Source organism: Rhinopithecus bieti, unplaced genomic scaffold (genome assembly GCF_001698545.2).
Source record: "Rhinopithecus bieti isolate Rb0 unplaced genomic scaffold, ASM169854v2 scaffold_3062, whole genome shotgun sequence".
NCBI lineage: Eukaryota > Metazoa > Chordata > Mammalia > Primates > Cercopithecidae > Rhinopithecus > Rhinopithecus bieti.
Genome location: NW_016804432.1, coordinates 3,626,182 through 3,650,854, shown reverse-complemented (window position 1 = coordinate 3,650,854; position 24,673 = coordinate 3,626,182). Strand labels below are relative to the sequence as shown.

The 24,673-nt window shown below is 39.7% G+C and overlaps 1 protein-coding gene, 1 long non-coding RNA gene and 1 pseudogene across 2 annotated transcripts in view; 1 reads left to right on the top strand and 2 right to left on the bottom strand.

The window, feature by feature from the left end:
- Positions 1 to 352: 352 nt before the first annotated feature.
- On the top strand, positions 353 to 2,520 carry LOC108527138 (uncharacterized). The gene is made up of 2 exons (XR_001884710.1): positions 353 to 446; positions 540 to 2,520. It is a non-coding gene; the product is annotated as an uncharacterized LOC108527138 (long non-coding RNA).
- Positions 2,521 to 9,855: 7,335 nt separating this feature from the next.
- On the bottom strand, positions 9,856 to 10,486 carry LOC108527102 (mitochondrial import inner membrane translocase subunit TIM14 pseudogene; annotated as a pseudogene).
- Positions 10,487 to 11,043: 557 nt separating this feature from the next.
- The window catches only part of NFE2L2 (NFE2 like bZIP transcription factor 2), a 36,833-nt gene continuing 23,203 nt past the window's right edge, over positions 11,044 to 24,673 (bottom strand). The window contains 5 exon segments of the mRNA XM_017868295.1: positions 11,044 to 11,726; positions 11,728 to 12,743; positions 13,128 to 13,319; positions 13,998 to 14,087; positions 14,731 to 14,997. Of these exon segments, the coding sequence (XP_017723784.1) occupies positions 11,519 to 11,726; positions 11,728 to 12,743; positions 13,128 to 13,319; positions 13,998 to 14,087; positions 14,731 to 14,997 (1,773 nt within the window). The 3' untranslated portion in view covers positions 11,044 to 11,518.

Below are 24,673 nucleotides of genomic sequence, written 5' to 3'. Positions count from 1 at the left end.
TTTTTTTTTTTTGAGACGGAGTCTCGCTCTGTCGCCCAGGCTGGAGTGCAGTGGCCGGATCTCAGCTCACTGCAAGCTCCGCCTCCCGGGTTCACGCCATTCTCCTGCCTCAGCCTCCCGAGTAGCTGGGACTACAGGCGCCCGCCAGGTCGCCCGGCTAGTTTTTTGTATTTTTAGTAGAGACGGGGTTTCACCATGTTAGCCAGGATGGTCTTGATCTCCTGACCTCGTGATCCACCCGTCTCGGCCTCCCAAAGTGCTGGGATTACAGGCTTGAGCCACCGCGCCCGGCCAAGTACTTTCTTAAATTAATTCTTTAGAGCCTTTTTAATTAAAGAAATGTGTATACTTCTTTTAAAATACTATGTCTATTTTTAGGTGGTTATGGATCTGGTGGTGGAAGTGGTGGATATGGTAGCAGAAGGTTCTAAAAACAGCAGAAAAGGGTAGGTATCTTTAAATTTTTATTATGATGATAAAAGAATATGTGGAACTGTTCACTGAGTGTAATAATTTTTTTATCCTGTATTATTCAACAGGCTACAGTTCTTAGCAGGAGAGAGAGCGAGGAGTTGTCAGGAAAGCTGCAGGTTACTTTGAGACAGTCGTCCCAAATGCATTAGAGGAACTGTAAAAATCTGCCACAGAAGGAACGATGATCCATAGTCAGAAAAGTTACTGCAGCTTAAACAGGAAACCCTTCTTGTTCAGGACTGTCATAGCCACAGTTTGCAAAAAGTGCAGCTATTGATTAATGCAATGTAGTGTCAATTAGATGTACATTCCTGAGGTCTTTTATCTGTTGTAGCTTTGTCTTTTTCTTTTTCTTTTCATTACATCAGGTATATTGCCCTGTAAATTGTGGTAGTGGTACCAGGAATAAAAAATTAAGGAATTTTTAACTTTTCAATATTTGTGTAGTTCAGTTTTTCTACATTTTAGTACAGAAACTTTAACAAAATGCAGTTTTGAAGGTGTTTCCTTGTGAGTTAACAAGTAAAGAAGATCATTGTTAATTACTATTTTGTATGAATTTTGCTAAAGTTAACTGTAAAGAAACACCTGCTGACTTGCAGTTTAAGGGGAATCTAGTCTCCCCATTTCCAAACCATGATATGAATGGGCGCTGACATGTGGAGAGAATAGATAATTTGTGTGTTTGCAATGTGTGTTTTAGATAAATAGGATTGGGTATTTAAATTAGCATTTGTGAATTTAATAGCATTAAGATTACCTTCAAATGAAAAAAATCTCAAAATTTCTAATTGGTTTTTGTGCATTTTCATTTAAAATGTAATCATATGATTTTAGTGTGTTAGACTTGCTGAGTCCTAGCTGTGTTTAGAACATCTCCATCTACATTTACCTTGGTCAAATTTGAACTGCTGCCATAGGTTTTGGGTGTAAAGAATGTTTACTGTCCTCCATTTAAATTCTGAAAAGGGATAGTGGATGTTTTCCCTCTCCTACGTTAGAAACCATTCTTTAAAACTTTTCCAAATATAGAACCATTAAGCCTGCTATATCTGAGCAAATTAGTAGGTACCTTTTTTTTTTCTTTTTTAAAGCACAAGAGGCCCATAAATCTTGAGTTACTTTCCTTAGTTGAATTTTTTTTGATACAAGTTTTCAGAGCAAGAGAATAAAAATGATGCGTTATTAAACCCCTAACTGGCTGGCATGCTTTCCTGTTTGTATTCTATACATTTTGCTGGATGAAACCAAGGATAGTTTAGGTATAATTGTCCAAAATAACCTAACTGCAGCAGAAATGTAGCACAGTTGCTTAGTACAGGCTTCTCACTTCCTACAGACCTGAATTCAAATTTGGATAGTCTTGAGTTCTTAAATGCCCAAAGAACGTACTGTTATTTCTTGTGTATATTTCAACATAAATCATGTTGTTACCAATTGGTTTGGAAGGCCCTGGTTGAGAAGATTTAGATCATAAGGTCATATATATATATATAGTAATATAAACCAATGTCTACTGTTTTGCGCCAGCTAGTGCTTACAATTTCATTTGAGCCCTGAGTATGTGCCCTGCTGTTACTCTTTCTTTGGTAGTTGAACGTTGAATTCAAGTCTTTCTTTTTGTTTTAAGAAGTACTAAGCAAACAAGCAATAAAAAGGGGAATGGGGCGTGCTAGTGTTTGAATATGCTCTCTTGTTGCTCTAATTCTGTGCCTCTGTGCATTAATATTTGGATGCATGCAATGCCAGCATGGAAATTGGTCTTCACACATACTGCAGTTTTCCAGAAACATTCACAAAACAATAAATGTAACAGACATTCCATTTGTTAATGGGCATATATGTGAAAAGCAGTGTAGAAAATAGGCTAATATTAGAAAATGGTTAAGTCCTTAATAACTTCAAGTGTGGTTATATAATGGACACTGTCAATGTTCATAACTTAAACCTGGGTACCTGGTCAAAGTAATGCTTGGGAAACATTAAAATTGAGCTAAATTGTCTCAAGTTCTTTTATTCATATAAATAAAGTTTAAAGGAATGGGGGAGATTAACATTTCCTGTTTTGTTTGTGAAATTGTTTGACACAACCTTGACAGTATCCTTTAATGGCATGAGGTTACTTGTACTGTTAACCAACTTTCTGTGTTCTGGAACTAGTATTATAGTGAAAACATTTACAGTAAGTTGATGTTTACAACCTATAAGCAGGTGAAATCTGTGTATGTGACCTGTTTATAAGTTGTATTAGCTTAGATCTTGTGAACAGTGTGGAAAAGTAAGCCATGAGGAGAGCGATTTAACCAGCTTTAAAGGACCTAAGATGTGCTTTTTAAGCACAGTGTGGATCAAAGGAAACTCACTAAGACAGGACTTCAGCAGCCTTTTGTGTTTGGACAAGTCAGCATAAATAAAGAATGACAAGGCAGCAGCAAGAGCTTCAACTACAGAGAAGTGAAGGCATAAGATACTATGATGATAGTGAGCAACTTTCCAAAAGCTAGTTAAATCTGCTTATTACAACTGAAATATCGAAGAAAGTCTAGCAGGAAGGAGCTCTTCGCCTTTTGGAACATCAATGAGAGATAGTTGCCACAGTCACTAGGTCTAGCATTTAGACCTGCAAGGAAGGGCAATAAGCATTAGGTAAGGCTTGAATTTGAATTTTTTCACTAATTAAAGAGTAATTTTTTGTAAAGCAAGGTAAGAGTAATCTTTTTGATTTGCAGGTTGAATGAGAACCCTACTTGCCTAAATGAGGAATGTCTTTCCTACCATCTAAAATACGAAGGTTTCTGGCTGGGTAAGGTTTGTAGTTGACAGTAAAACCTGATGACACCATTTGTTTCCCTGCAAGTCTACATTACATATTTCACAACTTTGTTCCTCTCTAGTAGGCACATGGGTAAAATCCTTCGACTGAAAACTACCTGGGTACCATGTCCAACACATTTTAAACCTTAGTTTTAAAAATTCTTCTGCAAAATAGCCATAAGTATTAATATGAAGTCAGTTGTGACCCCTCGTGTATGCAATTCATTATTAGTGTCTTCAGGGTAAACTCAATTTTTGGTAAGAGAAAGTAGCGTCAGCTTTTGTGAAAACCATTTTTGTAATAAGCATTACACACAGCACACTAAGCTGCCAATCCTCAAACTAGGAAAACACCTTCAGAGGAACATTAAAAGTTACCAGGGCCAGGCACAATGGCTCACGCCTGTAATCCCAGCACTTTGGGAGGCTGAGGCAGATGGATCCCGAGTCCAGGAGTTTGACACTAGCCTGGGCAACATAGCGAGACCCTGTCAACAAAAAATACAAAAATTAGCTGGGCTTGGTGGTACACATCTGTAGTCCCAGCTACTTGGGAGGCTGAGGTGGGAGGAAGCCTTGATCCCAGGCAGTTAAGGCTGCAGTGAGCTGACTGCCCCACTGTATTCCAGCCTTGGTTATAGACCCCGTCTCAAAAGTTTACCAGATGTCATCGATAAAGGTTAGTCTTCAAGTGGCCTCATATGTTCTCTTGCATATAAATTCAGGGAATTCATTGGACCAATAGGTTACATTTTGCTTCCTTTTTTGTTTTGGTTCATCTGTTAGGCAGTGGGGGCCTAATTAGTGCTCCTTTGTAAAAAGACGTTTTCCTGAAGAATACTGAATTACTGTTCAGACTGGTTGTTGTTGGGTAATAAGGGCTGTTTTGCTGCCCCAAAAGGGCTTAACCATTTAGGTGGTTAGTTTACTTAAAAAAACAATCCTTTGGAGACAGATAGTGAATATGCAGACTAGTTTCTAAATTATCAGTTCCCTACATGAAGACGCAGTTTGCCAGTGTTTAGTCTCAGAAAATGACTGGTTGGCTCTGTATCTAAATGAGAACAATTTCTACACGTGTTGAATAAGGTAACAGCCTTTGATGAATTTCCCACACAACATGGTTTTAGTGAAGCAAACATTTTATTTTTTAAGGGCATTGTTCTTTCTAGTTCATTTCTTTTATGAAATAAAATTATTTTGTTTAAACATAGTTCCATTGTCGTTTCTGAAAAATACAGTATTCTCATAAGTTGTAGCAGCAGTTAAAAAAAAATTGTTATATAAGTGGTTGGGGCAGATTTAACTGATTTTGTTAAACCAATTTGTAGGTTACTGCTTCTAATACTACACTTCTAAAAAGCTGAATTTATACTCATGTCCTAAAGGAGAGTATGTGGTAATGAAGTACATTTAAGTAACTAATTGAAATAGGCTTGGTTTTAAGAGTTCCGATACGTAATAGTCAAAAGTTGAAACCTAATTAACAGTATCTCTTGGAGTTCCAGTAATGTCACAAATTAGTGAATAAGCATGCCAGTGTGCAAGGGTAATGTAAGGATTGTTAGCCTATCTATTCAAAATTACTTTAAAACTTCAGTATGTTTTCTGATTTTTAAGAATTCAGAAGTGTTCTGTAATGGATTCAGATGTTTCATTTGTAGTATAATGAAATGTTTACAGAAAGATAACTTTTCATTAAAATATTTTTAGAAATGTGTGTGTTGTTTTGTCACTTCACAATGTTCGTGTGACTTAAACACTATAGATGAATACTTTGACTTATTTTACCAGTAAGTAATAAAACAACAGGAAACTTGGAGTGAGCCTTTATCAGTTATTTTAAAAATATGTGAATCCTATTATATGGGAAATAAGCCATGGGAAATAGGCATGGAAGAAAAAATATTTTTTAAAGTTATCAGCACTTGTTGCCTAAAATAGTTTAGGTCTTGACAATATATTAGGTATTTGGGTGATACATGTGAGGCATCTGAACCTTTGAGGGGAAAAAGGATAAACGAGTGAATGAATAGAAACAAACCAGGAGAAAAAGATGGTTGCTAGGAGGGAAAGGGCATTTCAGTTGTTGTAATTCCCTAGTTTCTTGATCTTCAGAGAGGGGCAGTGGAGTGGTTCAGTACTATATGGTGAAAGTAAGTTGGGGAAAACCTTTCAGGAAATTTAGTAGTCTTAAACTACACTGATTTAACCCAAGAGGAAAAGGGTAAGGATGATGTGGGTAATGATTATGTTTTCCTGGATTCATTTATGGGGGTAGGTCTTTGATAATTTTTTTATTTGAAATTACATGTGTATTTGGATTTCTAGCCTTAATAGCTATTAAGCATTTTCCCCAATATAGTTTTTTTCAAGTGAAATACTTCATAAGTTGAAGCCAGATGAGGGTCCTTGGCTAGCTGTTAGACTTAATGCAAACTCGTTTTGCTTGTATTCAAACACTGGTTTCATATTCTGTGCAGTTATTTAAGTAATCTTAAAGAATGGCATGTCTAGGCTGGGCATGGTGGCTCACACCTGTAATCCCAGCACTTCGGGACACCAAGGCAGATCACAAGGTCAGGAGATTGAGACCATCCTAGCTAACATGACGAAACCCCATCTCTACTAAAAAATATAAAAAATGAGCTGGGCGTGGTGGTGGGCACCTGTAGTCTCAGCTACCCAGGAGGCTGAGGCAGGAGAAGGGTGTGAACCCAGAAGTCCGAACGTGCAGCGAGCGGAGGTCGCACCACTGCACTCCAACTTGGGTGACAGCGAGATTCCGTCTCAAAAAAGAATGGCATGTCATAATTTCAGTTTAATACTTAGGTCCTGGAATAATAAAGGACGAGTGTGGACTTACTTCCAACAAAAGTGTATTTACCCTTGTTTTCTCCCAGTAAAAGGACATTGTTATATAAACTGCAAAATAGGAAATGAGATAAAATTTGAGTTTGCATGTGTGTGTCACAGACGTAGTAAATGATGTAGATTGTTTTCTTTTGCAAAATTGGATACATTGGGTTGATTTTAACTTTGAATATATTACAATGCCAAGGTTTAGGGGGATGTAAGGTGGTAATAGGTAAAAGCCTTTTTAAGCTTAATACATTTTCAGAGACTCTAACACCAGGTAATGGCAAGGGCGCATTGAAGTGTACATAGTGCACAGTTCTGAAAGCTTGCTAGGAAATGGGAATTAACCCGTACTGTTCAACTTTTATTGGTAAAGAAATAGTAACTGGGTGAAAGGTATACACAAGAATGTTGACAGCTTAAAAATACCTTAAAATATATGAAAGTTACATTCACTACATCCATATATATATAGCCACTAATTACTTAAAGGACTTGTCATCGCAAAGGAATTGTGTAAAATGTTTAGCTGTATCTGGAGGCTCCAGGTAACTTAATTTTTTAATTGTATTAACTATGCTGTTCAGTAAATGCTGAGTAAACTTACATCCTTTATATCAAAAGAATTCTGATGGATTGTCTATTTGAAGTCAGTGGTCTTATTTTTCTCAATAGGTACTGAAAGAAAATGTAATTCATAGGTTTTTGTTACTCTGATTGTTGGGTCAGATTTTATCAGTAAGAAATGTTAAATACAGAATGTAAAAGCAGTTTTGTGAGCTTGGGCAGGTTACTTGGTTCCTTTTAATGCCGTGCTCTCTGGCAGTTTGGTATTCCAGCAGGCCCCTTAGAATGTTGATTTTTACATGGCATGAGATACAGGTGAGATTACTCAAATGTTACATGAAAATAATTACCAAAATATTAAGTACTTGAAACACTAAACTAGGCCTAATGGTGGGTCTGATTTCTAACATTGAAGTTCTGATGCATAAGTGATAATGTGGTTTAAATTGTAGTTTAAGCCAAGTACAGTGAAATACCAGTGGTTCGTTGTCTGGAATACTGAAGGAAATGAAGTAAAAATGAAGAAGAAAGTTTCTTCCCATCAAAATTCTCAGACCTAAAAACTACAGGTTAACTGTTTTAACCTGATTCCCCACATGCACACTTACACACTTTTGTGTGTGTGTGTGGTAAAATGGATTTATAATCCCCTCCCTCAATCAGAAGGTTAAATTCAATAGCTTAAAGAACTTAACCTAGCACCTGTCTTACGGACCCTAAAGATAGCATCTTGGTAATGCTGGATACTGTCTTACAAGGATATCCTGAAGCATACCTAAAATTCTAATGGGTGATGAAAGTTATGCCAATGTCTTCCCCCCTCCACCCCAATATAGGATTGAAGTTTTCTAGTCTTTAATTTTTTCCCAGTTCTCAGGTGTTAAACAGCATCAACTGAAGACAAAGCACCCTGGTAGCTATGTTTAAATGGATGTATTCTGAAGCTTAGTCACAAATACGGATATGGCAAACATTTGAGCAGTGCCCCCCTCAAAAACAGGAACTTGGGAAATCTTGGCAAGAAGATAGGTTTTTATATAAAGTGGTGTGCAATTATAGTTTGATAGTCAAATTTGAGCACAGGTATAAAGCTCTCAACGCAAATGCAGATGAAGAGAAATGAACAATTGGTTTTATTAGTCATGGCATAGTTGGGATTTATTTGAAATTTATAATTTCTCACAGTGTTTTATACTTCACTGTAGTATTTTTAGGTATCATAAGTTTCTATGGCCAGTTACCTTGTATAATTGGTCAGAATACTTTGAAGTTTACTTCCAAAGAATGTCTGTTTTTGTCTGCCCAGCAATGCTCTTCCCCCTTCAAATACCAGTCAATGTTAGGTGCTCCAGATAGGGCTGCTGCTGAGATTCTTGCCACCATCTCCCCACTCACAATTTGGTCTAAAAATATAGTTTGTTGGAGACCTGGGATTATCTGAGTTTGGAAAAGTGATGTCTTCTCCCGAGATTCCCCATCACCACACCATCAGAGGAAGGAAGTTCCTTGATAGCACGTGAAAAATATTCAGGACCCAAAATCTTCACATTTGGCTTGGGGTGGTGGCTCGCGTGTAATCCTAGCACTTTGGGAGGCCAAGGAGGATCACTTGAGGTTGGGAGTTCCATACCATCCTGGTCATCATGGTGAAAACCTGTCTCCACTAAAAATGCAAAAGAAAAAAAAAAAAAGCCGGCGGGTGGTGGATACCTGTAATCCCAGCTAATTGGGAGGCTGAGGCAGGAGAATCACTTGAACCTGAGAGGTGGAGGTTGCAGTGAGCCGAGATTGTGCCACTGCACTCCATCGTGGGCAACAGTGGGACTCCAGCTCAAGAAGAAGAACACAAAATCTTCACATTTGAATCCTTAGATCCATTAGTCCTTGAAGTCATTTTCAATGCCAGACAGTGAAATTCTCTTGTAAGCTAATTTGACTGGATTCACTTGTAGCCAAAAAGTATACAAGACTAAAGGAAACTGACAAAACACCCATCGTTTATGCAATGTTTACCATGAGCTAGGCGCAGTGCTTTTTGTGGGGGTGACCCAGTGAGTACCACTCTGCTTTATAAATGAGAAAATACGCTTAAGAGGAGGCAGAAGAATGGCGTGAACCCAGGAGGCAGAGCTTGCAGTGAGCCGAGATAGCCCCACTGCACTCCAGCCTGGGTGACAGAGCCAGACTCCATCTCAAAAAAAAAAAAAAAAAAAAAAAGTGAGTTGCTAAAGGTCATTCTAGGAATTAGCAGCAAGCCCATGCAGTCTGGTTCCAGGAACAGTATTTCTAACACTACATCGCTCCTAATGGGTTGCTAGGAGTCTTCACTGAATAGTTAACACATGCAGCGCTTATTTTAAACAAATGAATCTCCATTTCCTCACTTTAAAAAGGCAAAACAATATGAACAAGTGAAACGTGCTTAGGTGAGGAAATAATCGAAAACTGAATGATTCATTAGCATGCAGATTTTCACAGGGTTTTGAGGGAACTTGTTTTTGTACACTCCAGTTTAAACGTCTGATAGATCTCTCAGTATGTCCAAAAAGGAACTGATTTTCCCACCTGGGTCTCCCTCTATCCTGTCTTCTCCATCCTCGGACAACTCAATTCTTAAAGATGTTAAACTTCCGGACTCAAATCCATTCTACCAGAAAATCCTTTTAGTTCTCTGAGACGTGGCAGAATCCGATGTCCCTGACTACCCCCTTCTATCACCCTGGACCAAGCCACCATCATAATGCATGAACCTCTCAATCGGTTTCCCTACTCCCATCCTTACCCTCTATGCTGTTCTCAACATACAAGCCAGAGGAAACTTTAAAAGTTGTAGCTCTGAGGCATTTTATAGAACGTTGATACTCAACTCGGGCGTGGTGGCTCACGCCTGTAATCCTAGCACTTTGGGAGGCCGAAGCGGACGGATCACGAGGTCAGAAGTTCGAGACCAGCCTGACCAACATGGTGAAACCTCGTCTCTACTAAAAATGCAAAAATTAGCTGGGTGCGGAGGCGCGCGCCTGTAATCCCAGCCTCTCAGGAGGCTGGGGCAGGAGAATCGCTTGAACCCGGGAGGCGGAGGTTGCAGTGAGCTGAGATTGCACTACTGCACTTCAGCCTGGGCGACAGGGCAAGGCTCCGTCAAAAAAAAAAAAAAAAAAAAAAAAATTGATTATTTACATACATAAAAAGTAGTAGGAAGCTAAAAGTCATCATACATTTATTTCTTTTTTGGGCTTGACCTAGTAAATCCTTAGCTTCATTGATTTGGGTTGCTATATAAGGAGATCCTTCTTTGGGCGATTTAAGATGGTATTTGTTACTGAGCATCTCTTTTATTTTCCCTTCCTGGCAGTAAGGCTTACAGGTAGTATTGCTGCTTCCCATTTTGTCATTTTGGGTTCAAACCCACCTCTCTAATAGCCACCGCTGAAGGCAGATTTTGGTAGACTTTGAAAATCCTGTTTTACTTCAGGCTATATGTGCTTCCTGGCTTGCAAAACCTGCAGCAGAAATGGCCAGTCCAGCTGCCACCACTGTACTGACCAACCCAGCTTCTTTCTCCATCCGGATTGGTACAGCCACCTGCCACTAACTGCACTCCTTTACCAGAAAGCTAGGCAGCCACTGCCAGCAGTCACAAACCCCAGAGGGAACTTTAAAAACACAGTTGAATGTTACTCCTGAACAGCACCATTAGCTCCCCACCTCACTTATGTAGACTTACGAGGCTCTGTCATATTCCACCGCCATCCCTTTCTTCAGCCACATTGTCTTTGTTTTTTCTCAAATGTGGTTCAGCCTTTGGACCCGCTGTGTTTTGTCTACAGTGCTCTTGGCTATGAGAACGGCTTCTCCCTCCCACCTTCAAATGTTGCCACTTCAGTAAGGCTCTTCCCATTTACAGCCTTAAGTTGTGAGGCTTTTTACTGGTTTTCCCCATCCAATTCCTTCTAACATAGTGGAGTATGCTTGTTACCTCCCCTTCACTAGAATGCAAGTTCCAGGGGAGGGATATTGGTTTTGTCCTTTCTACTTCAAACTGTGCCTAGTGTATAGTGGGTGTGTATCTACTGATGGAAATAAATGAATCAATGCTTTCATGTCAGTGTATAACATTTTCTTGTGTTTAGATGTACCTGCTATTGAAGAGGCAAAGTATCCTCTTGATATACTTTATTTTTCTGTAACCCTGGTACTAGAAATTTAGTATAAAATGATTTTTATATTTTCAAATAAAACATTGTGAAAATGCAAAACATCTAAATTAAAAGGATGATCTTATGGAAAATACTACTTGTGAATAAACTCAAAGGAATCCCAAACAAATAATTTAACAGTCATAATAATCCTTTATTAGTACCAGCTCTTAAAATTGTTTTGCCAGAGCTAAACAATTTAATATAAAAAATGCCATTTTTTGTCCATACAGTATTTATAAAAAAGTACATAGTGGTTAGTTTTGCAATAATTTGCTTTTAGCCAGATGTCATATCATCATATAAATCTATGAATATAACAAATGACATAAGAACAGTATAAATAAGTTTTTGTAGTATTTACACTTACACAGAAACTAGCCCAAATGGTGTCCTACGAAATTGTTTATAGTTAAAGTGAAACTACTGATTCAACATACTGACACTCCAATGCTTTTTAAAGTTTCATATTATTTTCTATACTAGTTTTGGCTATAATTTTGCATAGAATTACTTATAAAGTATGAGCATTTCACATCACAGTAGGAGCTTTTAGTATAATAGTACAAAAAAACTAGCTCAGAAAAGGTCAAATCCTCCTAAATCTAGTTTTTCTTAACATCTGGCTTCTTACTTTTGGGAACAAGGAAAACATTGCCATCTCTTGTTTGCTGCAGGGAGTATTCACTAGGAGAATAAGGTTTTCCATCTTCATCACGTAGCATGCTGAAAACTTCGAGATATAAGGTGCTGAGTTGTTTTTTCAGTAGGTGAAGGCTTTTGTCATTTTCTCCTTTTTCTTTGAGCAATTTTCTTTTCATCTTTCAAATGATCTAAATCTTGCTCTAGTTCTACTATATTTTCCAGTTTTCTTTTTCTGCAATTCTGAGCAGCCACTTTATTCTTACCCCTCCTACGTATATCTCGAATTAATGCAAGTTGAGCTTCATTGAACTGCTCTTTGGACATCATTTCGTTGAAGTCAACAACAGGGAGGTTAATGATTTTTTCTACGGGGAATGGGATCTGGAGAGCTTTTGCCCTAAGTTCATCTCTTGTGAGATGAGCCTCCAAGCGGCTTGAGTGTTTGTCTTTTGTGAATGGGGTTTTTCGATGACCAGGACTTACAGGCAATTCTTTCTCTGGTGTGTTCTCACATTGGGCATCATGCACGGGAGTGCTCTGCCCCTGAGATGGTGACAAGGGTTGTACCGTATCCCCAGAAGAATGTACTGGTTGTGTTTTAGGACCATTCTGTTTGACACTTCCAGGGGCACTATCTAGCTCTTCCACTTCAGAATCACTGAGGCCAAGTAGTGTCTCTCCACAGCTGGAAGATTCCACTGAGTGTTCTGGTGATGCCACACTGGGACTTGTGTTCAGTGAAATGCCAGAGTCAGAATCATTGAATTCTGCTGTGCTTTCAGGGTGGTTTTGGTTGAAAGCTTTGCAAAGTGATAGATCAGAAACATCAATGGGCCCATTTAGAAGTTCAGAGAGTGAATGGCTTAAAGTAGCAGGTGAGGGCATGCTGTTGCTGATACTGGGCTCAGCTATGAAAGCAGAATAAAATTCATCACCAAAATCTGTGTTGACTGTGGCATCTGAATTTAATGAGTTCACTGTCAGCTGGTTGGGGTCTTCTGTGGAGAGGATGCTGCTGAAAGAATCCTCAAAAGCATTAAGAAAATGTGGACTACAGTTACCTACTTCTTTTTCCATTGAGGGTATAGATGAGTAAAAATGATAATTGTCAACTTCTGTCAGTTTGGCTTCTGGACTTGGAACCATGGTAGTCTCAACCAGCTTGTCATTTTCAATATTAAGACACTGCATGGGAAAGAAGTTTATACTATATAAATCAAAGTTAATCCATGATAATACGTGATAAATTTAGATAAACTCCCTACCCACATTATCTTCACGCTTATCTCTATAATTTATTATCTCTATCATTTAGAGATAATTCTCATTTCCAATACGTATTTATGCCTAAGCATATGTATTATTTTCAGAGTTCCCAGATCAGACGTCAGGTTTATAACATTCTATCCTCAAGATATCCAACCCATTTAACTAGCATGGGCAGTACTCATGACTAATTTAATAGCACCCTCCAATCCTTCCTAAAATAGGTGGCATATAAATAATCAGAATGACTACAGGCACTGAATATAAAATACTATCTTCAGTATTACATTCTATTTTAGTTACCTGTAACTCAGGAATGGATAATAGCTCCTCCCAAACTTGCTCAATGTCCTGTTGCATATCGTCTAAATCAACAGGGGCTACCTGAGCAACAGAAGTTTCAGGCGACTGAGCCTGATTAGTAGCAATGAAGACTGGGCTCTCGACGTGGCCGGGAATATCAGGAACAAGTGACTGAAACGTAGCTGAAGAAACCTAAAATTGATAAGGCATTGATTGATGAGTCTTCCACCAACAGGGGATAAGTAAGCTCTAAGGCACCACCACAATACAAAATGGAATCAGCTGCAGTTCCGTGTCTCTCTACTTACTAACCAGTCATGACCCCTGTTTGTAAACAATGAAACAAATCTTTTTTACCTACCACACTGACTCAAATTTACTATTTGCTGGCCTAATTGTTTCAGCCTATGCATTTGAAAGTAAACTTTAAAATGAGTAAGTACAATCTTTAGCATTTAGTTTATATAATATCTAGCATAGTGGTACCGATAAAACCGATTTATTAAAACTGTTAACTGAAGAAGTCTTCGTTTATTGCCCAGCTGGCTTTTTACTCACCAAAACCTCTTAGATACTTGCAGCAAATGAGTTATTTGTTTCCATGGTTATGCTGTCCATGTTTCTGGCTATGCAATAGTAAATGGTTTTGGTTTTGTATTGTGTGAAGGTTTTTTTTTTTTTTTTTCTTAATTGTAAAGTTATCTATAGGCTAAGGTTTCCTTGATAGAGTATTTCCTTGGTTAAAAAATTTCCTCCTAAAACTGTTTTTATTCTTTTAAGTGGAGACTCATTGACGGGACTTACATAGAATATGATTGTTATTTTATAGTTAGGGAGTTTTGCTACTAACCAGGTTATTTTATACCTTACCTCATTGTCATCTACGAACGGGAATGTCTGCGCCAAAAGCTGCATGCAGTCATCAAAGTACAAAGCATCTGATTTGGGAATGTGGGCAACCTGATAAAAGGGAATGACACAAAGGAAGACAAAAATGGTTACATATTCCATTGCCAAGTAAATATTCAATAATTGATGTTCATAAAATATAATCAAGTTAGGTAAATATTTATCTTATTTCAGAGATCACTTTGGTACACAATTTGAACCAGACCACGTGGGTTCAAATCTTAGTTCCTCCAATTTTCTGAGTGATCTGGGCAAATTATTTAACCTTTTTCAGCTTCAGTTGCTCATCGCAGATAAAATAGGGATAATGGTACCTAATTAATATAGTTGTGTTGATTTAATCAGTCAGTATATGTTAAGTCCTTAAAACAGTGCTTGCCACACACAGTAACGCCAGTAATCCCTACTACTTGTTCTCCTGCCACTACTTCTATTGCTGCTACTTGATCCTTACGGGATGTTTCTCTACTTTATAAAACTCTTTTGTGTAACTTATGTCTTCCCAATCCTCACAATAACTGTTAAGATTAGTAGGTTGGGTACTGGACTCATCAGGAGGCTGAGGTTGGAAGGTAGATTTGACAAAGTTAAGTAAAAGAAAGGCAAAGCTGGAACTCAAATCCAGATATTTTAATTCCTTGGTCAGTGTTTCCTTAAACCCTGCCATAACTTTCCCAAGAATGGAGTACTCTACCTGGGAGTAGTTGGCAGATCCACTGGTTTCTGACTGGATGTGCTGGGCTGGCTGAATTGGGAGAAATTCACCTGTCTCTTCATCTAGTTGTAACTGAGCGAAAAAGGCTTTCTCTTGCTCCTTTTGGAGTTCTTCTTGTCTTTCCTTTTCAAGTTTTTTCTGTTTTTCCAGCTCATACTCTTTCCGTCGCTGACTGAAGTCAAATACTTCTCGACTTACTCCAAGATCTATATCTTGCCTCCAAAGTATGTCAATCAAATCCATGTCCTATGTTTAAGACAAAAAAAGGAAGGAGAGAGATCATGGTTTTTAAATGGCAGATACCACATATATTAATTCACATTATGCCACTGTTGATGGTGGGGAGTGGGGAGATTACAAATACAATCTAAATGAGAACACAGATCCAATGTTCTAGAAGAGCACAGTTAATTCCATTCAATGAATCTATTCATTAAAGACAACAAACAACCTACAAACACATAGCCATCCATTCTAATCACTTGGATCATTAATGATAGGGTGATGGTAGAGGTCACTAAAGGGCAAAGTCACAAATGGTTTGAATGAAAAGAAATCCCACCCTTGTTTAATGCAATATAGAAATTAGAGCAAGCACTCTAAGCCACTGGCTTATGAGAAGTGGGGTTTGGAAAACATAACTGAATACATGGAGCTTTCTTTAAACTTTGCTCAGCAAATATCCAGTTTATAGAGGGATAACTCCCAAGTTAAAGTGTCAGTCTAGCAGTTGTGAAATATCACCATTCTTTCCATCTTTCCTACACTAGATTGATTATCTTCTCCCCATCACTGCTTGCTACTCTTATCTCTGTGGCTCACCTATATGCCTGTAATCCAGCATTTTGGGAGGCTGAAGTGGGTGGATCACCTGAGGTCTGGGGTTCGAGACCAGCCTGAGCAACATGGTGAAACCCCATCTCTACTAAAAATACAAAAGACAGCCGGTAATCCCAGCTACTTGGGAGGCTGAGGCAGGAGAATCGGCTTGAACCTGAGAGGCGGAGGTTGCAGTGTGCCGAGATCACACCACTGCACTCCAGCCTGGGCAACAGAGTAAGACTCCATCTCAAAAAAAAAAAAAAAAAAAAAAAAGAGCAGACAGGGACAGGTGCGGTGGCTCACGCCTACAAGCCCAGCACTTTGGGAGGCTGAGGGGGGTGGATTGCTTGAGCCCAGGAGTTTGCAACCAGCCTGGGCAACATGGAGAGACCCTGTTTCTACCAAAACAAAAACAAACAACAGGCCGGGCACGGTGGCTCGAGCCTGTAATCCCAGCACTTTGGGAGGCCGAGACGGGCGGATCACAAGGTCAGGAGATGGAGACCATCCTGGCTAACATGGTGAAACCCCGTCTCTACTAAAAAAATACAAAAAACTAGCCGGGCGAGGTAGCGGGCGCCTGTAGTCCCAGCTACTCGGGAGGCTGAGGCAGGAGAATGGCGTAAACCCGAGAGGCGGAGCTTGCAGTGAGCTGAGATCCGGCCACTGCACTCCAGTCCGGGCGACAGAGCGAGACTCCGCCTCAAAAAACAAACAAACAAACAAACAAACAAACAAAAAACAAAAACAAAAAACAAAACAAACAACAACAAAAAAACTGGTGTGGTGGCGCACACCTGTAGTCCCAGCTACTCAGGAGGCTGAGGAGGGAGGATCACTTGAGTCCAGGAGGTCAAGGCTGCAGTGAGCCTATGATTGTGCCACTGCACTCCAGCCTGGGCAACAAAGTGAGACCCTGCCAAATAAATAAATAAATAAATAAATAAAACTATGGCTCCAGGGAAGGAATAAAAGTATTAAGTTTTAAGACATAGGAAGAATCTCTTACAAAGAGGGAATGGTTTTGATGAGGAGAGGCTGGGCTTAGTGACTCATGCCTGTAATCCCAGGAGTTTGGGAGGCCAAGGCAGGAGGATTGCTGGAGCCCAGGAGTTACTAGCCTGGGCACCATAGTGACACCTGTCTCTACCAAAAATCAAAACAAATTAGTTGCACGTGGTGATGTGAGCCTGTAGTCCCTACTACTAGGGAGGCTGAAGTGAGAGGATCGCTTGAGCCCAGGAAGTCAAGACCATGGTGAGCTGTGATTGCACCACTGCACTCCAGCCTGGGTGACAAGACCCTGTTTCACACACACACAAAGATACATGGGGAGAGAATTTATATGACTAGGCTAGGCATAGGAACCACATCCAGATTTTTCTAACCAAAAATGTGTCAGTAGCAGTTTTTCTGCTTTGTAATTTTAGTATGGAAAAAATCTAAATAGGTAGGAAATCTAAATCTGTTTCCATTCCACAATCACCTATAGGGGAAATAATGAATTTGAGAATGGAAAAAAATCAAGATGGGGGAATGGGAGTTGCGACTTGGAGGCCAGTGGGTACAGTGTAGACACATGTGGCACTTTGCATTTCAGTTCTGCTGACAGCTGGCAATGCCAGACTTAGAGCTCTATTACTTTCAGCTTCCCAAGGACACAAATAACATGGTGGTTGTTTCAGTGAGGAGTCAGGCTATTTTTATCCAACGGAGGAGGAGCAGGCCACCCAGTCTGGAGGCAGTGCAGCTAGCTGGATGGCACAGGCCACCTGTACCCATGACTGAAGGCTGGTGTTGGAATCTTAAATGCTATGAAACCCTGCTCATGGGGCTCATTATTCTAGCCTTGAACAATATCTAGTGTAAAGCACACAGAGTAGGCATAGTTAAAACAGCACTTGTAGTTAGGTATACCTCACTAGGAAATACCTAATTATTTTTAAGCCAGTATCTATTAAGGGCTTCCTAGATGCCACGCACGGTTTTTTTGTTTTGTTTTGTTTTGTTTTTTCTGAGACGGAGTCTCGCTCTGTCGCCCAGGCTGCAGTGCAGTGGCGTGATCTCGGCTTACTGCAAGCTCCGCCTCCCGGGTTCACGCCATTCTCCTGCCTCAGCCTCCGGAGTAGCTGGGACTACAGGCGCCCGCCACCACTCCCAGCTAATTTTTTGTATTTTTAGTGGGACGGGGTTTCACCGTGTTAGCCAGGATGGTCTCGATCTGCTGACCTCGTGATCCGCCTGCCTCGGCCTCCCAAAGTGCTTGGGATTACAGGCGTGAGCCACTGCACCCGGCCAATATGCTATGCACTGTTCTAAGTACTTTACATATAGAAACTATTCCTCAAAACAGCCTTATACAGAGAAAACATCCCTGTTATAAGAATACTGAGGTTAAGAAAAAAAGAGATACTACCAGAAAGTGGCTGAACAAGGACACATACCCAGGCAGCTTCAGTCGGGTTCATGCTTTATTAGCCATGAGCCTACACTAATATAAAATGGCATGGCATTTGCACATAACCTGTGCACATCCCCTTATATACTTTAAATCATCCCTGGATTACTTACAATACCTAATAAAGTGTAAATGCTGTGTAAAGAGTTGTTATACTGTATTTTATTTGTGTATTATGTTATTTTTTCATTTTTTTCCATTTTTTAAAAAATTTTGTTATTTAGTTACTCATTTTGAGATAGGATCTCACTCTGTCACCCAGGCTGGAGTGTGGTGATGCAATCATGGCTCACTGCAGCCTTCACTTGGGCTCAAATGATCCTCCCACCTCAGCCTCCCAAGTAGCTGGGACTACAGGCACACGCCACCAAGCCCAGCTAATTACTTTTTGTAGAGATGAGGTCTTGCCATTTTGCCCAGGCTGGTCTTGAATTCCTGGGCTCCAGTGATTTTCCTGCCTCAGCTTCCCAAAGTGCTAGGATTACAGGCATGAACCACTCCACTGCACTTGGCCTTTTTCCAAATATTTTTCAACTAATCTGCCATTGGTTGCATCATGGAACCAGAGGCTACATGGGGCCGACTGTATATACACTTTGCTTTGGAATCTTGGTAGTATGAAGTGGCCAGTCTGCAGGTCAGATTAAGTATGTCACTTCGATCAGTTTCCTGGCCAAGAGCAACAAAATAGCAACCACAGAGCATTCAGTCATACATGGCTATCTTCTCAGGGGGATTCCCACTAAAATAGACATGAGAATAATTTCTATTTTAAAAATTGATTTGTTTCCATTTTGATGGACATGTTTACTCAAAGGTTATCGTGGGAGATAGAAAATTCCAAGGTATAGAGAAACCTACTTTATTTTATTGATTTTTTTTTTTGAGACAGAGTCTCGCTCTGTTGCCCAGGCTGGATCCAGTGCAGTGGCACAAGCTCAGCTCACTACAACTTCTGCCTCCCGGGTTCAAGCAGTTCTCTCACCTCAGCCTCCCCAGTAGCTGAGATTACAGGTGCGTGCCACCATGCCTGGCTGATTTTTGTATTTTTAGTAGAGACAGGGTTTCGCCATGTTGGCCAGGCTGGTCACAAACTCCTGACCTCAAGTGATCTGCCTCCCTCAGCCTCCCAAAGTGCTGGGATCACAGGTGTGAGTCACCACGCCAGGCTGAGAAACCTACTTTAAAATTCTGATTAGCTTGGGCCCTTTCTTCTCAGTAAAACTAGATATATAGCAGAGTATCCTATCTAGACTTTCTGCAAACTGGAGCTATCTGCCCAAGCAAGGTATTAAGTGTTCAATATATTCCCATCTTCTAGGTACTAGCACCAAAAATGAAAGGAATGCATGATCCTGCAATCTTAATTGAACTCCATAAAACAGGCAGTCCATGTTCCCACCCATCTCAAGAACTGATGTGCAAAGTGTGCAAAGCTCTTTGCAAGGTCAATAAAAGAAACTCAAATACTTGTCCCTGCACCTGGGGAAAAGTGCACTTTGACACATCCCTGCCTCCCTTACCCCAGACTTCCTGGGCCTGAAGTTTTTCCTTGTTAAAGATATCCCAGGATAAAAATCAGTGAAAGGTTGTGACTTTTTCACGCAACTGAAGCAATTTAGGTTGCAAACATCTGCTCACAAATCTGACTTGCAAAGTATCCTTACAACCAACCCTCATGAGTTGGAAGAAAATATTGAATGGAATTTACTCTTTAATTGTCAGTGTCAATCATGCCAAGAATTGAAATAACTGTATTTAATTTCCTCTTTCCCCCTTTTCCTTCCCATCAGATGACAATATTTGAGAGGTTTGGATGGTTTTAGCTATACATTGTTTAATTATTCCATCCTCCAAGCATACAGATGTTAGTGGATCAAATGAGACATGTGAAAAGTATCTCTATAAATGTAAAATATGCAAATGTTTACATGTCGACAGTGATAGGCTCTACTACTTGCTGTATAAGCGAGACCAAAGTCCAGGCCAATGGATAATAATGAGGTAGTGGACCTAACTAGGAGGAGCCTAAAATAATGTTGGGACTATCTAGATGGTCAGAAAGAATGAGTCAATTAACTTCTAAAATCATGGACAGCTTCATTGCTTGGTTCTTCCTCAGGGCAGGTCTGAATTAGACTACTATTAACATGTTGTAATAAAAAAGGATTTTGATCTCAGAGAGATTCTGAATTATTTATAAATAATAAAGCAAATTAATAAGCAAATTAGAAGTTTTGGTGGATATTGCTATTGATGGTTTTGTTACTGTTGGTGGGGGGGTGGTGACGGCAGTGGGCACCCCATATACATTAGCATACACTCTAACATAAATGTTTACATACATACACACACACGCTCAATTGCCCCTCAATTCCTGCTGTGAGTACCCTTCAATGGACAACTCCAAACCAATTCAATGTTTTTTATTTGAATTTCTCCTGACATGACCAGAAAAGGACACCTTTATGAATCCTTATCAACAAACAGGAAAAATAAGCTATGAAGCATTATTTAGACTAGCTCTTGAGCATCCTGTTCACGTTATCTAAAACAATGCTGGACCCTGGGAGACTAAGCAGCTCCTGTGGCCCTAGCTTACTGTCTCCACCAAGAATGTCACCAAATGACAACATCTAATTGCTCTTCATTAGGCTGTGGGGCATTCAGTGCAATTGTAATAGGACCAAAATAGGTTTCAAAGTGTTCTGAAAGGTTTTCCTGTGTATTTTTAAGTTTACATTTATGTGGCCAGGCACGGTGGCTCACACCTGTAATCTTAGCACTTTGGGAGGCCAAGACTGGCAGATCTGGAGCTTGAGCTCAGGAGTTCGAGACCAGCCTGAGCAACGTGGTGAAACCCTGTCTCTACTAAAAATACAAAAATTAGCCGGGCATAGTGGCATGTGCCTGTAGTCCCAGCTACTTGGGGGCGCGAAGGTGGGAGGACTGCTTGAGCCCAGGAGGTCGAGGCTGCAGTGAGCCAAGATCATGCCACTACACTCCAGCCTGGGTAACAAAGTGAGACCTTGTCTCAAAAAAAAAGTTTATGTAATGTTTTTTCTTGCTATGAGAGATCCCAAAAAAGACTGCTTCATAAAAGAAAAAAGCTAAATTTGAAGCAACTATTTTGGATTCCCAAAAACAGACATCTTAATCAAATTTAGAACGCAGCAACAATGGGTTTATTGTTATGGCCTTAATGTCATACTCTGTGCTACTCAGATTTTCACATCTGTTTCAGCGGGCAAAATCCTGCAGAGATTTGATACTGTACAAACATTCAAAGCTTTATGTTTAAAAAAAAAAAAAAAAAAAACAGCAGAAGTTAACTAAAGACTCACTGTTGGGGAGGCCCACAAGTTCACTACTGTGTTTTGTGCTAAGCTAATATGCAGCGACCATTTCCTGTAAGGAGCCGTGTGACTGGGCACATGATTTATTCCACAAATGACCCAGCTCTCTGCAAGGCTCACACATCATCTAAGAGGAAATAATCGTCTGGGTGGAGCCCATAACAAACAAGAACATGATACTAGACAGGAGGAAAGGAAGTGCCTAAGGAAGAACTAAAACTGCTCTTCTGCACAGAAATCCAGGGCTTTGAGGAAGTGCAAGTCCCCCATGGAGGAAGGCCACAGTACAAAGTGTTAGATAAGTAGGGTTTGAGTAGAGAGAGGAAAGCAGGTGGATGGGCTACACAGCACTCCACAGATACTTCCTTACAACGGGTGAGAAAGCTTCCCCAGGGCCATGCGAGCACTGGCCGGGAGCCTTTGCATGGCATATGGAGCAAATGCCGTCTGCCACTTGGTGTCTGAATTTTTTTGGCTCTTGTTCTTTAGTGATTCCTGAGTGTGTTCCAAATTATGTTGCTAGCTTGGCTTAGACAAAAGAAGACAATTTGATAAGAAACACAAATGTTGGACAATTCATGTTAAATCACCATCTGGCCTAACAGAAATATTCATGTTTAAAAAATATATATCATCATTTGCCAACTGGGTAATCTGTTACACATTTAGGGAAATCTGAAGTTGGACAATTAACTCATACCACTTTAAAACAAACATCTTTGTACCAGGATAAACAAAGAAGAAAGGACTTGAATGCAGACTCCATACTAAATATGTCTTTTGCAAGTCAATTTTAGTGCCTTGAATAAACCAGCATTTATCATGCTTAGATGATCCAAAATATCAGAAAAGATAACACAATCCCTGTCCTAAATTAAAGCTATTCAGTAAACTGAGACAAAGTATTTGAAATGAAAAATAAAACGGTTTCTTTTAAACACTCAAATGTCTAATTAAGGCTTACACCTCCCATTTCCCCTGAGTCTCCCTTCCCTCTCCTACCCTCTGCCTTGCCCTGAGAATGACAGGAAGGTGGTGGGAGATTTCCTTCTAAAAATAAATTTCATCAATAAACTGTTAAAAAAATTAATTATACACACTACTCTCAACAGTAAGTGAAACTGAGCCTTGCTCCAAAGAGAAAACTGATCCTTGCTCTTTTTACTTTAATGTAGTATAAAGTTGGAATGTCTTAAGTTATTCCTTCTTAAAATCATATATTTCCATTAAAAAAATATCTTAACGTTATTCCCCTGAGATCCCTCCTTCATCCAAATCTTAGTTACCAGCATTCAGAGTCTAAGTTACACTTGATTATATTTTTTTTCTTTCATTTCATTCTTCATATTATTCCCAGGTGATTACATTATTTACCTGAAAGCGAAATCTGGTTCAATGTTTTTTTTCCATAGACATTGCCCAAGTATTTCTAACAAAACCAGGTGGAACATGAAACATATCCTACCGTCTGGATGAATATAAACCAAATTAAGAGCTATATGAGGCTGCAAAAGAGCTATATGCCCTCAAGCATTTGAGGGCATGCTTGAATTTTGAGGAACTGATAAAATAACAGCCAGTCACGGTGGCTCACACCTGTAATCCCAGTTCTTTGGGAGGCTGAGGTGGGAAAATCACTTGAGTCTACGAGTTTGAGACCAGCCTGGGCAACATAGTGAGACCTCAACTCTACAAAAAAATTAAAAAATTAGCCAGGCATGATGGGACACTCCTGTAGTCCCAGCTACTTGGGAAACTGATGTGGGAGGATCACTTGAGCCCAGGAGATGAAGGTTGCAGTGAGCCATGATCACGTACTGCCCTCCAGCCCTGTCTTAAAACAAAACAAAAGCACAAACAAAACAAAACAACAGAGATCTCCTTCATTTACAAATTTCTACCTTGCAGTCATAATCCTTATTAAATAAAGCAAAATGACACCAAGCAGATGTGTTTTTAAAATACATCTTGCTGATGACTATTACATTTCGTAAACATTTACCTGCCTATTTAATTCTGTGGCTTCTCTCACACTGCATTAGAAGAATATAGCAATGCCAGCTGTTTTCTCAGCAAGAATTCTAGGTCATTCTATTTGCCCACATTCCAGTACTTTTGGTTTTACTAGACTGATTTGCTATCTTGATTGTGTTGCTACAATAATTGTGAAGTAAGTGATTAAAATACAGAACCACAGAATACTGGAGACAAAGGGGGTCTTACAGTCGTCTAGGCCAAATGTCAATGTTGCCAGGTTTATTTCTATGTAACTACAGTGCCTTAAAAAAAAAAAACTGGCTGAGCAACATGTTGTATACATCAGCAGAGACACTTAAGAGGTAGCAACAGTTACCACGAATCTAAGTTTTCCTTTCCCTTAACTTGAAAAACTAGAGACTTTTAACAGCATAAAAAAGCCCAAATACACACAAAGACGAATTATTCAACAAGTTAAAACCCTAGTTCACAAAATTACCATTCCCTGAGTTATAGAACCAATTTTCTACCCTTTTATCTTTCCACTAAAAGTGGTCCAGTTTCTTCAATCTGGCAGGTTACTATGTGCAGACGTTTTCATGGGCTGCTTCCTGTTCCCAAACAAGTTCCTCAGTCATGACTCAGTCTAAGAAATATGATCCAGCCAATTTACTGGAACTCTCACCCATTATGCTTGTCTGTAAACTGCAGAGCATGATGCAAAGATAAAGCAAAACTGGAAAGTGAAGAAAGCAAGAATTTGGATTATTTTCTCAAGAGGCACATGCAAAGTTCGGTCAAAAAGATGTCAGAAAAAAAGTTAATTTCCAAAACAGCAGGTGATCCTACCTTCTACAAAGAGCACATGGTGCTGAATTTTCCATAAGAGAGGTTTCACATCTGGGTCCCCAAGGAGGTTTTTTTTTTTTTTTTTTTTTTCCGGTGGTTTGTGTTTGAGTAGGATACTGCTGCTAGGCTTCAAAGGACTTACGTAAGGGTTTCACTACTTTGCTGAGAGAATGGCTTGGTTTAACAAGCAAACATTAGGATAAATTTTTCTAATCTCCTCCCCATATCTGAACCATCCATGTATGTACTGAGTTCTAAATGCTGTCCTCCACAGGAGAGGAACTTCTCACCCTTGGGATTAGGTCTTCTACTGCCCTTAGAATGATCCAACCCTCCCCACTCCTAACCTGACCCTGACATATTACCAACAGAACCTTCAGGAACATTGAATCCAACTCCCTAACCTACTTTACCAAACCTCCATAGAAATTAACTGGGCATGGACTAACCAGGTGGCTCA